Source organism: Symphalangus syndactylus, chromosome 22 (assembly GCF_028878055.3).
Source record: "Symphalangus syndactylus isolate Jambi chromosome 22, NHGRI_mSymSyn1-v2.1_pri, whole genome shotgun sequence".
NCBI classification, from domain to species: Eukaryota; Metazoa; Chordata; class Mammalia; order Primates; family Hylobatidae; genus Symphalangus; species Symphalangus syndactylus.
Window position 1 is genome coordinate 24,953,850 of NC_072444.2, and position 17,938 is coordinate 24,971,787.

At 53.4% G+C, this 17,938-nt stretch overlaps 1 protein-coding gene across 1 annotated transcript in view; it reads right to left on the reverse strand.

Annotated features, from left to right (window-relative positions):
* PLOD1 (procollagen-lysine,2-oxoglutarate 5-dioxygenase 1) overlaps positions 1 to 17,938 on the reverse strand; it is a 43,005-nt gene that overhangs the window by 20,213 nt on the left and 4,854 nt on the right. The window contains exons 2-6 of the mRNA XM_055261421.2: positions 7,879 to 7,970; positions 5,743 to 5,876; positions 5,129 to 5,292; positions 2,695 to 2,807; positions 532 to 595 (exon numbers count right to left, since the gene is read on the reverse strand). Of these exons, the coding sequence (XP_055117396.1) occupies positions 532 to 595; positions 2,695 to 2,807; positions 5,129 to 5,292; positions 5,743 to 5,876; positions 7,879 to 7,970 (567 nt within the window). The remainder of the gene's footprint in view (positions 1 to 531; positions 596 to 2,694; positions 2,808 to 5,128; positions 5,293 to 5,742; positions 5,877 to 7,878; positions 7,971 to 17,938) is intronic.

Sequence of the window (17,938 nt, forward strand, 5' to 3'; positions counted from 1 at the left end):
ATAAGAAAACTGAGTCCCCCATGGGGAGGAGGTGTGACTTGCCTGAGGTCACTCAGGAAGACCTACGGCAAAGCAATGTCATCACCAGCAACAGACACGAGGCCAGGCCCAGGGATGTTTGTGGCATCAAGGGTCAAGTAGCCTTTTGCTTCCCAAGCTGCCTATCCCACCAGCTGAGTTCCTGCCCCCAGCCCAGGACTCCTTCACCTGGAAGGTGGGAGGGCCGGGAAAGCGGGTAAAGAGGGCCCATCTGTAAGGACCTGGTATGCAGGGCAGGGGGTCCAGCACCTGCTGTGCACATCCCCCAACTCCTCCCAGGCTGAATGCTCACTTGTCCCCGGCCCCCAAGAGAGACACGGCTCTGCGCCAGGATACCCAAGTGGCCCCTGGGAACCTGGGGATGAGGCCAGTGACCTCTCAGCACAATGGCCAGAAAGAAGCAGCCCAGTTCTCCTCCCTAGGCTCGGGCCCTGCCCGGAATCCTTCCTATCACCCTCTGAGGATCCATCCCTCCCCGTGGGGGCTGCTCACCCAAGGCCCCATCCAGGTTCTGGAAGATACGGCAGCGGTGGTCCAGAGTGATATTGATCTGCTCCTGCAGGAAAGAAGGTACCAGGCTGCAGCAGGGACAGGCCCTGAGGAGGCTGGGGCTACATCTAATCCAGTGTGGGGAATCTGTCCCCAAGTCCAGCCCTCTCTCCCCACACCTATTCTGCCACGTTACATCAGGGCAGCTGGGTGCCCAGAGAATGCCAGCAGCCAAGCTCCTGGGGTCTACAGTCTAGTGGCTCTACTTACAGAAAACCAGGGACTCTGAACTGGAAGGAATCTAAGAATGCAGCCGGTTCACCTACAACAATGACGGCCATTAAGAGTAACCAGCGCCTGCCAAGCACTCCACTACATGCACATAGCTACTCCAAACAGTCTTTTTTTTTGAGACAGAGTTTCACTCTTGTCACCCAGGGTGGAGTGCAGTGGCACGACCTTGACTCACTGCAACCTCCGCCTCCCGAGTTCAAGCGATTCTCCTGCCTCAGCCTCCTGAGTAGCTGGGACTACAGGCATGAGCCACCATACCGGGCTAATTTTTTTTTTTTTTTTTTTTTTTTTAGTAGACATGGGATTTCGTCATGTTGAGCAGGCTGGTCTCGAACTCCTGACCTCAGGTGATCCGCCCGCCTCAGCCTTCCAAAGTGCTGGGATGAAAGGCGTGAGCCACCACACCTGGCCGCTACTCCAAATATTCTACACATGAGTTGGGTGCAGTGGCTCACACCTGTCATTCCAGCACTTTGGGAGGCTGAGGCAGAAGGATCACTTGAGCCCAGGAGTTTGAGACCAGCCTGGGTAACATGACGAAACTTCATCTCTATAAAAAAATTTTAAAATTAGCCAGACGTGGTGGCGCAGGCCTATAGTCCCAGCTACTCAGGAGGCTGACGTGAGAGGATCACTTGAGCCCGGGAGGCTGAGGCTGCAGTGAGCTATGTTTCTGCCACTGCACATCAGCCTGGGTGACAGTGAGACCCTGTCTCAAATAAATAAATAAATAAAATATTCTACATATATTAATCAATTTAATCCTGACAACATCTCTGTGAGAAAGTACTATCATTATTGCTTTTTTTTTGTTTTTTGAGATGCAGTCTTGCTCGTCTCCCAGGCTGCAGTGCAACGGCACAATCTCGGCTCACTGCAACCTCTGTCTCCCAGGTTCAAGCAAATCTGCCTCAGACTCCTGAGTAGCTGGGATTACAGGCACCCGCCACCACGCCTGGTTAATTTTTATATTTTTAGTAGAGACAGCGTTTCATCATGTTGGCCAGGCTGGTCTCAAACTTCTGACCTCAAGTGATGCACATGCCTCGACCTCCAAAAGTGCTGGGATTACAGGTGTGAGCCACCGCGCCTGGCCCATTATTGCATGTTATAACGGAAAAAACAAGGGACAGAGAAGTTGCCCAATGTCACACAGCTAGTAAATGGTGAGCTGGGATTGGAACCCAGGCAGCCTGGCCCTGAAGTCCTTATTCCGAACCAATGAACAATGCTGCCTCTTTAAGACCCGACAGCCAGGCGCGGTGGCTGATGCCTGTAATCCCAGCACTTTGAGAGGCCGAGGCGGGTAAATCACCTGAGGACAGGAGTTCAAGACCAGCCTGACGAACATGGTGAAACCCCGTCTCTACTAAAAATACAAAAATCGGCCAAATGTGGTGGTGCACGCCTGTAGTCCCAGCTACTCGAGACGCTGAGGCTCGAGCATCGCTTGAACCAGGGAGGTGGAGGCTGCAGTGAGCCGAGATCACACCACTGTACTCCAGCCTGGGCGATAGAGCAAGACTCCAACCCAAAAAGAAAAAAACAGGATTACTGTCCTTATCAATGAGGCCCCAGTGAGCTCCCTACCCCCTTCCACCATCTGAGGACACAGAGACAAGTCAGCTGTCTCTGTACCAGTTAGAGGGCTCTGACCAGAACCCAACTGTGATCTCACCCTTCCAGCCTCCAGAACCATGAGAAATCCACATCCGTTGTTTGGGAGCCACCCAGCCTATGGCAGTTTGTCAGAGCAGCCTGAACAGGCTAAGACACCAACACAGGGGTTCAGGCCTGAGAGGAGCTGTTCCCGTGCAGCCTGGCCAGTGGATCCCCAGGCCCCCTCTCCTTGGCCCACCCACTGCCTCTTACCCTCTTCTCCGGGTCCAAGAAGATCTTGGTGTAAAACAGCTGGTCGCTGTCGCTGTCCTGGCCCTCCCACTCGGCCACCAGTTTGCTGAGGTTGGGGGCATAACCGATGAAGCCTGAAGGTTGGTGGGTGGGGACACCGAGACAGACCCTTAGCTTCCAGCCTCTAAGCCAGGGGCCTCCTCCCACCTTTCCCTCTCATCCACCTCCACTCATATGCCCACAAACCCCGTCACCTCTCAGAAGTCCTCCTGAATTGACAGGAGGTGGGGCTGCAGGTTGGAAATGGGCCTGCCAGTGAATGTCACTTATTAATGAGTTCCTACTGACCCCAAGAATAAGACCAATGGTGCCCACTAAGCTGTACTGTTCAGTGCTGGGCACCACATAGGTGGTAAAGAAATGGATTGGACGAGGAGCCCCCGGAGAGCAGGGCTGGGAGGATACAGGCCTGGTGCCCCTTCTTACAGTTATCTGGGAAACTTGGCCCAGAGAAGGGCAAGGCTGGGCCAAGTTCACACAGCGCCTTGGGGGCTGAGACCTGGCATAGTAGGGAAGCCCACATGGGCCCCTGGCTAGAGTACAGACTGGTGACAGGCAACCACAAGAGCAATGGGACATCCCTACTCCTGGACCTGGGCCAGGGCAAGGCCATCTGGACTGTGCTTACTCTGGACCAGTGGAAAAAAAATGTCTGTTGAGGGCAGATGGCAGATCCCCAACTGAGGTTGAAAAGAGGCCTGTGGATTTTATTCTCCATGCAGTGGAAAGTCATTAAGTGATGTGTGTGAATTTGCATCTTATTTATTTATTTATTTATTTATTTTTGAGACGATGTCTCGCTCTGTTGCCCAGGCTGGAATGCAGTGGCGCGATCTCGGCTCACTGCAAGCTCCGCCTCCTGGGTTCACGCCATTCTCCTGCCTCAGCCTCCCAAGTAGCTGGGACTACACGCACCCGCCAGCACACCTGGCTAATTTTTTGTATTTTTAGTGGAGATAGGGTTTTATCGTGTTAGCCAGGATGGTCTCATCTCTTGACCTCATGATCCACCCACCTCGGCCTCCCAAAGTGCTGAGATTACAGGCGTGAGCCACCGCGTCCCGCCTATTTATTTTTTTGAGTGCAGTGGCACAATCTCGGCTCACTGCAACCTCTACCTCCCGGGTTCAAGAGATTCTCCTCCCTCAGCCTCCCAAGTAGCTGGGATTACAGGCGTGTACCACCACACCCAGCTACTTTTTATATTTTTAGTAGAGATGGGGTTTCGCCATGTTGGTCAGGCTGGTCTTGAACTCCTGGCCTCAAGTGATCCTCCCACTTCGGCCTCCCAAAGTGCTGAGATTACAGGCATGAGCCACCATGCCCAGCCTTGGATTTATATCGTTTACAGACCCCTCTGGCTGCTGGATGGAGAATGGCCTGGAAGGGCATGAGGGTAGGGATTGGCAGAGCAGTAAGGATGCTCCTACCAACGGCCAGGAGCCCAGTGAGAATGGCGGCAGTGAACTGTGGGCCGGAGAGAGCAGATTCCAGAGATCTTTAGGAAGTAGGAGGCAGGTGGCCAGGTGTGGTGACTCATGCCTATAATCCCAGCACTTTGGGAGGCCAAGGCAGGTGGATCACTTAAGACCAGGAGTTCGAGACCCACCTGGCCAACATGGCGATACCCTATCTCCACTAAATATACAAAAATTAGCTAGGCATAGTGGTGCATGCCTGTAATCCCAGCGACTTGGATGATTGAGGCAGGAGGATTGCTTGAGCCCAAGAGGCGGAGGTTGCAGTGAGCCGAGATCCCACCACTGCACTCCAGCCTGGGCAACAGACTGAGATGCCGTCTCAAATTTTTTTTTTTTTGAGACGGAGTCTCGCTCTGTCGCCCAGGCTGGAGTGCGGTGGCGCAATCTCGGCTCACTGCAAGCTGTGCCTCCCGGGTTCACGCCATTCTCCTGCCTCAGCCTCTCCAAGTAGCTGGGACTACAGGCGCCCGCCACCACGCCTGGCTAATTTTTTTGTATTTTTAGTAGAGACAGGGTTTCACCGTGGTCTCGATCTCCTGACCTCATGATCCACCCGCCTCGGCCTCCCAAAGTGCTGGGATTACAAGCGTGAGCCACCGCGCCCGGCCAGCCGTCTCAAATTTTAAAAAGTAGTAGACAGGTGACTGGCATTGGACATAGGTAGAGGAGGGCAAGGGAGGAGTCTGGAGTGACTCCTGGGTTCTGTCCATGGGGCTGCGTGTCTGCTGAATGAGATCAGAACTGCAGGGGAGCACATATGGGGTTGAAAAGTCAGGAGTTCTATTCAGGACATTCTGCACTGGAGACCTGTGAGACACCCGCATTGCATGTCAGACAAGGGGGGTCTTCACAAAGGCAGTGGATGGACCCCTCTGCTGGGCCAAGCGCCCTGCACCCGCACCCAGGCCTCTCACCTCCAGAGCCCAGGAACCTCTTGCCGTCGGAGACCACCGGATACTTGGCCTCCAGCCTGCGGTCTGGGTAGATGAGCTCCTCGGCAGAGAAGACCACCCGGCTCCTGGCCTGCCGGAACTTCTTCAGGAGCTCCCGGGGCCCCGATGCAAATAGCACGTCGTAGCTGTGGCCAGAGCAGCAAGAAGATGGAGCAGGGCAGGGGTGGGCAGAGGCCCAGTGAGGGCACAGACAGGAGGGACCAGGGATCAAGTGCTCCACAAATGGCTCTCTGCCCATGCCAGCCTGGGCCACGATCTGGGAAATGGACCTGTCTCCGTCTGCAGCCCTGCCTGCCATGTTCCCACCCGCACCCTGGGCAGAGAGATGGTCCCCACAACATGTCATTCTTCTCTTACTTAAAGGGCGCCCATCACACTCATGGGCCACCTCCTCTTTATCTTTTCACCCAGCCTGGGAATGGACTTCACTAAGACCAGGAATGGATACCCTAAAACTAGGCAACCTTAGCTAGAGTGGTTCCCCTTCTTCCCCGATGTTCTGGGAGGGCTTCATATTAGAATATTCTTCTATCTTCCTCGGAGGGACCCAGGCTAGGAAGCCCTGACCCACCTACCTGTCTGTGAAGAGAATGACCAGATCCTCCTTGTCTGCGTGCTTCTCCAGAGCTTTCTTCAGTAGCCGGACCTTCTGCCCTCCACCTGCCGATGTCCCCTTCTCCACATTCCAGTCCTCCCCTAGGCCAAGCGCCTGGAGAGAGACACCCCTTAACACTGGCTTTTGGTAAAGAAATATTTTTCCAGGGCTGGGCGTGGTGGCTTATGCTGGTAATCCCAGCACTTTGGGAGGCCGAGACTTGTGGACCACCTGAGGTCAGGAATTCAAGACTAGACTGGCCAACATGGCGAAACCCTGTCTCTACTAAAAACACAAAAATTAGGGGCGTGTGGTGGCACACGCCCCTAATTCCAGCTACTCGGGAGGCTGAAGCAGGAGAATTGTTTGAACCCGGGAGATGGGGGTTCCAGTGAGCCGAAATCGCTCCATTGCACTTCAGCCTGGGAGACAGAGCAAGACTCCATCTCAACAAAAGAGAAAAAGAAATTTTTTTTTGCTTCTGTGGGTCCGGCAACTCTGACCCTCCCCTGTAAGGAAACCATTCTCCACCTGTGTTAGGCTTATCTGGTTCCTGGTGGTCATGTGACCATGCCTGTCCAATCAGAATGTCCCACCCTTCCACCCCTCCCACACCCAGAGATTTGAGCATGTGACCCCAGCATGGCCTATCAGCGCCTTCCCTGGGACTGTTCTGTGAAAAACAGAACAGTCTACAGGCCTTTCCTAAAAAGGAAAGGCTGTCTCCTTCTGCTGAAGTTGAGAAACTGGGGCACATGAATCTGTGGCTGGTGGTCATCTTGCCACCACGATGAAAACAAACAGGGCCTAGAGATGGAAAGACAAGGCCCTCACTTTGCTGCTTGAATCCCTGGATCCAGCCATGCCTGAAGCAACCCTCTGCTGCAACCCTCATTCATGTGAGCTAATACGCTTGCTTGCTGACTTAATGCCACTAGATTGCAAGCTCTGTGTAAGCAATGACATGTTCTGTATTGTCCGTCACCCTATTGCCAGTGCCCAACCTTGTGCCTGACATAAGGAAGCACTCAGGATACTCGTCTCCCTGCAGGGCTCAGCCCCATGGACTGCACACAGAGGACACCAAGCCCATGTCAGTGGTCGATCGGGCATTATCTCATGTTTCTTTTTTCTTTTCTTTTCTTTTCTTTTTTTTTTTTTTTTTTGTGAGACAGAGTCTCGCTCTGTTGCCCAGGCTGGAGTGCAGTGGCGCAATCTCGGCTCACTGCAAGCTCCGCCTCCCGGGTTCACGCCATTCTCCTGCCTCAGCCTCTCCGAGTAGCTGGGACTAGAGGCGCCCGCCACCGCGCCCGGCTAATTTTTTGTATTTTTTAGTAGAGACGGGGTTTCACTGTGGTCTCGATCTCCTGACCTCATGATCCGCCCGCCTCGGCCTCCCAAAGTGCCGGGATTACAAGCGTGAGCCACCGCGCCCGGCCTCTTTTTTTTTTTTTTTGAGACAGAGTTTCACTCTATTGCCCAGGCTGGAGTGCAGTGACGCCATCTCAGCTCACTGCAACCTCCGCCTCCCAGGTTCAAGTGATTCTCCTGCCTCAGCCTCCCAAGCAGCTGGGATTACAGGTGCATGCCATCGTGCCCAGCTAATTTTTTTGTATTTTTAGTAGAGATGGGGTTTCGCCAAGTTGGCCAGGCTGGTCTCCAACTCCTGACCTCAGTGGATCATCGGACTCCCAAAGTGCTGGGAATATAGGCATGAGCCCCCGCGCCGGACCACTCATGTTTCTTTAGAGCAGTGTTTATAATACTGGGAAGATGTCTAGACCATGCCCATCCCCAAATTACCTGGTGGAACTTGTGGAAATGCTGATCCCAAGGCCCTGTCCTAAACTAGTGTCTCAGGTGAGGCTCCTGCACACTAACATCTGAGCATTTCTCTAGCCAACTCTCTCCCTCTCCATCACCCCCTAGACTCATGCTGTGTCCTCTGCTGTGTCTTCCCATTCCCGACTAACTCATTTTCATCCTTCAGGCTTCCAGAAGCCTCCCCTGTGGCCCCAAGTCTATCTCAAGAGCCATGGTAGTTTGGAAAGGACACTAGCTCCTAGATCCTCCTGCCACCCCTCACTGTCTCTGCTTCGCCCAGGAAACCCCTTACCTGGATCTTGTAGTTGAAGAACTGAGCTGAGCGCTTGAAGCGACGGAATCCCTCGGTCTCCTTAGTGGCCACCGTGAGGACTAAAAGGTTGTCTGCAGACAGAGGAGGGTATGGTGAATGGGAATGGAGGATGAGGGAGGTGACAGGGAGGAGGTCTTTGTTCCCAGTGACCTGTCAAATTCTGGCAGAAGTGTCTTCATGTCAACCCATTACAGAATAGGGCCCAGGGAGGAAGGGATGATAGAGCAGGAAATAACCCAGGTCTCCTGAGTCTCCTCCAGGGCTCCCTCCACCCAGTAACTGACAGGTATAGTTGGATTTTTGTCCCCTCCAAATTGCACGTTGAAATGTGATCCCCAGTGTTGGAGGTGGGGCCCAGTGGGAGGTGTTTGGGTCACAGAGGCAGATCCCTCATGAATGGCTTGGTGCCATCTCCATGGTAATGAGTGAGTTCTTGCTCTCTGAGTTCATGTGAGAACTGGTTGGTTTTTATTTTTTTGAGACAGACTCTCACTCTGTCACCCAGGCTGGAATGCAGTGGCATCATCTCAGCTCACTGCAACCTCCACCTCCTGGGTTCAGGCTATTCTCCTGCCTCAGCCTCCCAAGTAGCTGGGACTACAGGCAGGTGCCACCACACCCGCCTAATTTTTATGTTTTTAGTAGACGCGGGGCTTTGCCACGTTGGCCAGGCTGGTCTTGAACAGCTGACCTCTGGTGATCTGCTTCAGCCTCCGAAAGTGCTGGGATTACAGGCATGAGTCATCATGCCCGGCCAAGAGAGCTGCGGTTTTTTTTTTTTTTTTTTTTTTGAGACAGCATCTCACTCTGTCACCCAAGCTGGAGTGCAGTGGCATGATCTCAACTCACTGCAACCCTCCGCCTCCTGAGTAGCTGGGACTACAGGCACTTGCCACCATGCCCAACTAATTTTTTTTTGGAGCCGGAGTCTCGCTCTGTCGCCCAGGCTGGAGTGCAGTGGTGCAATCTCGGCTCACTGCAAGCTCCACCTCCCGGGTTCACGCCATTCTCCTGCCTCAGCCTCTCCGAGTAGCTGGGACTACAGGCGCCCGCCACCACGCCCGGCTAATTTTTTTTTTTTATTTTTAGTAGAGACGGGGTTTCACCGTGGTCTCGATCTCCTGACCTCGTGATCTGCCCGCCTCGGCCTCCCAAAGTGCTGGGATTACAAGCGTGAGCCACCGCGCCTGGCCTCCCAGCTAGTTTTTGTATTTATAATAGAGGCGGGGTTTCATCATGTTCGCCAGGCTGGTCTCAAACTCCTGACCTCAAATGATCCACACGCCTCGGCCTCCCAAAGTGCTGGGATTACAGGCATGAGCCACCATGCCCAGCAGAGAGCTGGTTGTTTAAAAGAGCCTTGCACTTCCTCCTTTCTCTTATTCCAGCTCTCACCATGTGACATGCCTGCCATGAGTCAAAGCTTCCTGAGGCCTCACTGGAAGCAGAACAGATGCTGGTGGTATGCTTGTACAGCCTGCAGAACTGTGAGCCAAATAAACCTCTTTTCTTGAGAAATTACCCAGCCACAGGTACTTCTTTACAGCAACATAAGACAGACAAATACACTGACCAACATGTCATGAAGCATGTGCTATAGACAGGAGAGGTGTCTATACCCTGCATTATAGGACTGAGTTTCTGGCTTTAGAGGGTGTGGAAGGAAGAATTTACTCCGAATGCTGACCACCAGGAAGATCTCTCTGGCCAATGATAGACATTAGCCCAGGGACAGCCAATACATGGCTCACAGGTCCCTGCTCTCCATACCTAACCCGGGACAGACATTGCCAATCTATCCCACAGTCTTTCTTGCTGAGTATCACACGGCTCTAGATTCTCCCAACACCATGCTTGAGGCTGTTACAACCAATGAGTCAGCCCAGAGTGGAAACTGACTTGAAATCCACTGGTCCACTCCTGACCTTTGGCCAGGGCAGCCATTCCTACAATTTTAACAAGGAACCTCTCCCAAGCTCTGTAGTGTGGCCTGCCTCTGAGAACCTTCTGGAAATAACTCCCCAGAGAGCATCTCAGGGAGCCCTGGGGAAGCCCTTCTCAGAGCACACTTTGAAGCTGTGTTCTCTGAGAAGCAAAGAGTCTGGAGCTAGCCTGCCTGGTTAGAATCCTAGCTCTGCTCCTTACTAGCCATGTGACCTGGGGCAAGTTCCTAGCCCTTCTGAGACTCAGTTTCCCCCTTGGAAAGCAGGGATAATAATAGTACCTACTTCTCAGGGCTGCTGGAGTAATTAAATGACAAATAAATGAGATCAGGCATGTAAAATCCTTATTGGGATGCCCGGCACACATGAAGAGGTATTACTGAAGGCTGGGCATGGTAGCTCACACCTGTAATCCCAGCACTTTGGGAGGCTGAGGCAGGTGGATCACCTGAGATCAGGAGTTCGAGAACAGCCTGGCCAACACGGTGAAACCGCACCTCTACTAAAAATACAAAAATTAGCTCGGCGTGGCGGCATGTGCCTGTAGTCCCAGCTACTTGGGAGGCTGAGTCAGGGGAATTGCTTGAACCCCGAAGGTAGAAGTTGCAGTGAGCCAAAATCTCACCACCACACTCCAGCCTGGGTGACAGAGCAAGACTCCGTCTCAAAAAAAAAAAAAAAAAAAAAGGTATTACTGGTGCTGATTAATGAGGAGCAAATGCCTTGGCCTGGCATTCAGGGCCCTCTCTGATCTGGCGGGTGATATACTCATCCCTCTCCATCATGTAGGCCCTCCTCCAACTGGAGGGGGGTCTCTCCTTGCTGGGTTCCTCCCATCCTGCCATGGCTCCCTCTGTGTCCCCTTTCTTGTTTTTGTTTTTTGGGTTTTTTTTTTTTTTTTTGAGACCCAATCTCACTCCCGTTGCCCAGGCTGGAGTGCAGAGGCACAATCATGGCTCATGGCTCACTGCAACCTCAACTTCCTGCACTCAGGTGATCCTCCCACCTCAGCCTCCCAAGTAGCTGGGAGGGACTACAGGTGCACACCACCATGCCCAGCTAAATCTTTTAGTGGAGATGAGGTTTCGCCATGTTACTCAGGCTGGTCTGGAACTCCCAGCCTCAACCGATCGACCCACCTTGGTCTCCCAAAGTGCTGGGATTACAGGAGTGAGCCACCACACCCGGCCTGTGTCTCCTTTCTCTAACCTTCCTCCAGGTCCCAGGGCCAGTGACAATGACGTCCCTTCCACCTCTATAAAGCCTTCTCGGATTTCTCCTGCCCTCTCTGGCCTCCAAGCCACAGAGGCAAGACCCACACTGCGGTGCTCATCATTGTCTCCCTGGGTGAGTCTTAGCTCCCTGAGGGTCTGCAGCTTACACTTTTCACCTGGTAGCCAGAGTGACAGCAGGTAGGTAAGGCCCCCCACCTCCCACCACCTCAGGAAGTCAGAGGAACCTAGACTGTAGGAACAAAGGGGCCTGGCTTGCCAGAGCTGGCAGGGCAGGGGTAGCCGGAGCAGGGAGCTGGCCCCAGGGCAAGGATCAGCTGGGGTCCTGGGGGAGGAGGGGGGTGGATACACCAGGCAGGTGTGGAAAGAAGAGGCCTCGCTACCTGAACCTGGGATCCAGAAACGAGGGGTGCTGCTCACACTTGGAGAAGGGCTCCCCCCAACTCCTGCCAGGCCAGTGAAGTCTCCCCCCAGGTGAAAAGAACCAGAGCCACCAGCTCTGAGGCCCTCTTGGCAACAGGGGGCTGCTGGGGACAGGAAGAGTGTCACATTTCATGGATGGAAAAAGCCAGCTTGAGAGCATGTGAGTGAGAGAGAGAGAGAGAGAGAGAGAGAGAGAGTGTGTGTGTGTGTGTGTGTGTGTGTGTGTGTGTGTGCGCGCAATTCAGGATTCTTGTGGAACAGGCTCTTGAACTTCAGCAGCAGGGGTGGGGGAAGGGGATGGGGTGGCGTGGCTCAAAGCCCCTTTCTCAAGTTCCTGCTTCTCAATAACAGCAACAATAATGGCTTACCTTCATCGAGCATTTTCTGCATGCCAGACACTTTTTTTTTTTTTTTTTTGAGACAGTCTCGCTCTCTCACCCAGGCTGGAGTGCAGTGGCTAGATCTTGGCTCACTGCAACCTCTATCTCCTGGGTTCAAGCGATTCTCATGCCTCAGCCTCCCAAGTAGCTGGGATTACAGGTGCCGGCCAACACGCCCAGCTAATTTTTTGTATTTTTAGTAGAGACGGGGTTTCACCATGTTGGCCAGGCTGGTCTCGAACTCCTGACCTCAGGTGATCTGCCTGTCTCAGCTTCCCAAAGTGCTGGATTACAGGCATGAGACACCATGCCCAGCCAACGCTGTTCCAAGCACTTCACACATACTAACCGCCCACTTTCCAGTTAGGAAACCAAGGCTAGAGCTGGCGAGTAATGTGCCCAAGGGAGCTAGGAAGCAGCAGCACCAGGACTTGGACACAAGCCTGAACCCAGAGTCTCCTCTCTTAACCTAAATGCATGCACTGCCCAGCCAGGGACGGTGTCCAGGCCATCTGTTGAGAGGGCCCTGTCCCTCCATCTATGTAAGGGAGCTGTCTAGCTGTGCCCTCCCCACATGCCCACTTTCCTCCCCATAACTTGTCTCTTCCCTGTTTTCCAGGGAAACAGTGCTGCCGAGAGCCCACACTGGGGCCTTAACCCCCAGGTTCCGTGGCCGGGCACGGTGACTCACGCCTGTAATAGCAGCACTTTGAGAGGCTGAGGCAGGTGGATCACCTGAGGTCAGGAGTTTGAGAGCAGCCTGGTCAACGTGGTGAAACCCTGTCTCTACTAAGAATACAAAAATAAGCCGGGCGTGGTGGCACATGCCTGTAATCCCAACTACTCATGAGGCTCAGGCAAGAGAATAGCTTGAACCCGGGAGGTGGAGGCTGCAGTGAGCAGAGACTGTGCCACTGCACTCTGGCCTGGGTGACAAGAGCAAAACTCTGTCTCAAAAAAAAAAAAGAAAGAAAGAAAGAAAAAAAAGCTGGGCACGGTGGCTCATGCCTATAATCCTAGCACTTTGGGAGGCCAAGGCAGGTGGATCATGAGGTCAGGAGTTCAAGACCAGCCTGGCCAACATGGTGAAACCCCATCTCGGTCAGGCGCGGTGGCTCACGCTGTAATCCCAGCACTTTGGGAGGCCGAGGCGGGCGGATCACGAGGTCAAGAGATCGAGACCATCCTGGCTAACACGGTGAAACCCCGTCTCTACTAAAAAAATACAAAAAATTAGCCAGGCGTGGTTGCAGGCGCTGTAGCCCCAGCTACTCGGGAGGCTGAGGCAGGAGAATGGCATGAACCCGGGAGGCGGAGCTTGCAGTGAGCCGAGATCGCGCCACTGCACTCCGGCCTAGGTGACAGAGTGAGACTCCATCTCAAAAAAAATAAAAAATAAAAAAAAGAAACTCCATCTCTACTAAAAATACAAAAATTAGCTAGGCATGGTGGTGGGCGGGAGCCTACAATCCCAGCTACTCGGGAGGCTGAGGCAGAGAACCGCTTGAACCCAGGAGGCAGAGATTGCAGTGAGCCGAGATAATGCCACTGCACTCCAGCCTGGGTGACAGAGCAAGACTCTGTCTCAAAAACAAAAACAAAAAACAAAACAAACAAACCAAAAAACTCCCGGGTTCCTTGGGCCACGCAGAGCCTGCCTCTCTGGTTGAGGATCCCACGTGATTGTCCAGTTCAAAGGGTCCCAAACCTGCCCACACATCAGCATCACAAGAGAGGTTGTAGAATCCAGGCTCCTAGGCCCCGGGGATAGGGGTCTGAGGTGGGCCCAGGAGTCTGGATTTTTCCTACCTTTCCCAGGTGATTTCTGATGTCAGCCACATTTGGGAATCACTGGTCCAATCCATCCCCTTGGTCCCCTGACACTAGGCTGCAATGCAGGGGTCTGGGAGGCAGTTCACAACAAAGGAACTAAAGGCAAGCCCTCCAACAAGAGACCCTGGCATGACATCCTAACATCCCCAAGGAAACAGCCTCAGTAAACCCAGCCTGCACCCCATTCCCTTGACCTGTCTGCAACACACATTCCTTCCCCTAAAGAGGCCTCCAGTCTCCCTCCTCCAGGAAGCCCTCCTTAATCTCATCCCATGTGGTCACTCCTTTGCACGTGCAGTCTTGGTTTGCCCAGTAGTTGACGTATTGGTACAAACCTGCTCCTTCTCCCTCTGCCAGGCCAGGGCCACATCTTTCTTTCCTTGGTCTCCCTCTCCCTCGCCATGGCTGGGACTGGGCATGACCAAGACACACTGTACATTCTGGCCTTAAGCAGCTATGTGAGGCCTGACACAGTGGCTTACACCTGTAATCCCAGCACTTTGGGAAGCTGAGGCAGGCAGATCAATTGAGATCAGAAATTTGAGACCAGCCTGGCCAACATGGTGAAACCCTGTCTCTACTAAAAATACAAAAATCAGCTAGACGTGGTGGCAAGAGCCTGTAGTCCCAGCTACTCGGAAGGCTGAGGCATGAGAATTGCTTGAACCCAGGAGGCAGAGGTTGCAGTGAGCCAGGGTCACGCCACTGTACTCCAGCCTGGACAACAGGGTGAAACTCTGTCTCAAAAAAAAAAAAAAAAAAAAAAGGCCGGGCACAGTGGCTCACACACCTGTAATCCCAGCACTTTGGGAGGCCAAGGTGGGCAGATCACCTGAGGTCAGGAATTCAAGTCCCACCTGGTCAACATGGCAAAACCCCATCTCTACTAAAAATACAAAAATTAGCCAGGCAGTGGTGCATTTTACATGGTGCAAGTTAAATGGTGGTGCATGTAATCCCAGCTACTTAGGAAGCTAAGGCAGGAGAATCACATGAAACCAGAAGGCAGAGGTTGCAGTGAGCCAAGATTATGCCACTGCACCCCAGCCCAAGTGACAGAGTGAAACTCCGTCTCAAAAAAAAAAAAAAAAAAGCAGCAACATGGGAAGGTGATTTTAGGAACAGCTACCACCACTGAACCCCTGTGAGATACTGTGTGCTGTATGAGGCATGTTACATTCATTATCTTATTTAACGGTCAACACTCTATGAGGAAGGTGATATTTTTATCACTGCTTCTTCAGGTGAGGAAACTGAGGCACAGAGAGGCTAAATACCTGACCCAAAGTCACAGAACCTTTAGGTGAAATGGGAATGAGTTGGAATTCTAAATGCCCATGCTCTTATCTTCATTTCCCTGTCCAAGAGCCCAACATCCCAAGATGCCAGAGACTCCTGGCTGCAGACAGAAGCCAGAGCTTCCAGCGCCTTCCCTCTGGCCTCTGCAGCATAAGCACTCAACTCCAGTCACGTGGTGAGGTCTTTTCCCAGCTCACTGCTAGGCCAGGCCAGAGAAACCCTTAAGGCATGGATGTGGAAGATTCATTTTCGAGCGCCAAGGCCCCTCCCACCTGCTTTCTGTCTGGTCCAGCCAACCACCTTGGGCTAAGGCCAAGGCCTGGCACCCAGAGCTTTCAGCCCTCCCCACCTACTGCCCAAAGTCCAGCAATGACTTCCCCAGATGAACCTGTGATCCAGGATCAGCAGAAATCAATGAGATACAATAGAGAGGGTGCTAAAGACAGATTGCTGGGCAGGGAACTTAGCCTCTCTGTGCCTCAGTTTTCTCATCTGTAAAATGGGAATAATACAGATGATAGTACCTCCCTCCAGAGACTTTCACAAGGATTCAATGAGCCGATGCCATAAAGCGCTTGGCACAGTGCCTGCCTTGGTAGCTGCAGGGGGTTCTGGCAACAGGGTGCCTCCCTAAAAAGGGGAGCTGTGTCTTGGTAGGTGCTGCCCTGGGGGTCAGGAATAAAGGGGAGCTGCCTTCCTGAGAGCAAGAATGATGCAGAGGGCGGGGTGGCTCACGCCTGTAATGTCAACACTTAGGGAGACCAAGGCAGGAGGCTTATTTGAGGCCCTGAGTTCAAGACCAACCTGGGCAACAAAGTGAGACCCTGTCTCTACAAAAAATTAAAAAATTAGCCAGGCGTGGTGGCACACACCTCTAGGCCCAGCTACTCAGGAAGCTGAGGCGGGAGGATTGCTTGAGCCCAGGAGGTGAAGGCTGCGGTGAGCTATAATCATGCTACTGGGCCACAGGAATTAGCCAGGTGCAGTGGCTCACACCTGCAATCCCGGCCTTTGGGAGGCCAAGGTGGGGATGATCACTTGAGCCTGAGGGTTCAAGACCAGCTGGGGCAACACAGTGAAACCCTGTCTGTACAAAAAAATAAAATTTAGAAAAACTTTTAAGAGAAGAATGATGTGCGTGGTGGCTCACACCTGTAATCCTAGCACTTTGGGAGGCCAAGGCAGGTGGATCACCTGAGGTCAGGAGCTCGAGACCAGCCTGGCCAACATGGCAAAACCCCATCTCTACTAAAAATACAAAAATTAGCCGGGCATGGTGGTGGGTGCCTGTAATCCCAGCTACTCAGGAGGCTGAGGCAGGAGAACTGCTTGAACTCAGGGGGCAGAGGTTGCAGTGTGCTGAGATCGTGCCATTTCACTCCAGACTAGGCGAGCGAGACTCCATCTCAAAAAAAAAAGAAAGAAAGAAAGAAAAAGAAAAGAATGATGTGGAGAGACTGATGATGAGGGCTTGGTTGGGGCGTGCCTATGTGATGAGCTCCTGGAAGAATGGGACCTCTGGGCACCCCTGGTTTGACTGTGCCAGCGGATGCCCCCTCCTCCCCAAGCAGTCCCAGCCCAAGGCGTGGGTGATCCCTGTGTGGCCTGAGTCAAGGCACAGTCATGACACACCCAGTCTGCTCTCTGGGGAGGCGGGAATGAATGAAGCTCTTCTGCCCTCTCCCCTCCCCCATCCTTCATCCCCACCCCAGGCTTGAACTGAAGCCAGGAACAGGGTCTGGCAGGAGCTGGGGATGCCCCGCACCTGGAAGCCAACCTTGGCCTCCCCGGGGCCAGCTGCCCACTTAGGTGTCCCCAGACCCAGCCCCACCCCGACACCATCCAGTGCAGCCTGACTGACTCCTGGGACCCTTCTGTTCTCTAGTAGGGAACAGCACAACCTGAACGCCCAGCTGAGCCTCTGATCTCTGCAGCTGTTCTTCCCTCACCACGGCCAAATCAAGGCCTACAGGGAAAGGCAGGAGCTGGAGATCTGCTAGAAGTTTCTACAAATGGGAGGAAGGGCTGCGGGACATCTGGCCTTGGCTCTAGGGATATCTGCCTGTTTGGATGTTGCCTTTTATTCTCCCAGTTCCCTGTGATGGAAGATGTTGCTTTGTTGAAGCCTTCTTGTGTCTCCCATCTTGTTCTGGAAGCTCCCCCAGGATGGCGCAATATCTCTTCCCTCAGACACGGGGTGTCTACTGAAGTGAGGTGCTCTGTACCCCCCTCTGATTGGGAGCCCCCTAAAAGTGAAAACAGTCCACGTTTCTCTCCATGCACCAAGGCCATGGGTTTTGGGTGAAGGGACGGACAAGCTGCCGACAGCACCCCACCCACCTCACTCCCAGAGACTCCACAGCAAATCCCCTTCCCTACTCCAGCTGAATCCACCTCAGTAGCTGCCCCCTCCCATCCACCTGCCAGGGAAAGGGAAGAGCTGGCCTCTCTGGGGGCTGCTGGGGTACCCCCCACCAAACACACACACTAGTCAGTGGGCTGCTCAGGCAAGACCTGCAGGGAAGATGAGCAACCCACTCTGTCCTCCTGTCCAGCTGGCTGAAGGTCATACCTCAGCTGGGTCTGGGGGAGCTGAGCAGGCTCCCCCAGGCAGCATTTCCAGGCAACAGCACCCCCTTCCCATCCAGAGGTGCAGAAATGAACAGTAGGTCTGAGTTCCAGACAATGACCCCACCTCTAACCAGCTCTGGCAACGAGAGACCAGATGTTTAACCTTCCAGGACCTTAGTCTTCCCATCTCCAAAATGGTGTTGATGATTCCTTACTTAGCAAAGGGATCCCGGCTGGGCGTGGTGGCTCAGGCCTGTAATCCCAGCACTTTGGGAAGCCAAGGTGGGCAGATCGCTTGAGGTCAGGAGTAAGAGACCAGCCTAGCTAACATTGCAAAACCCCGTCTCTACTAAAAATA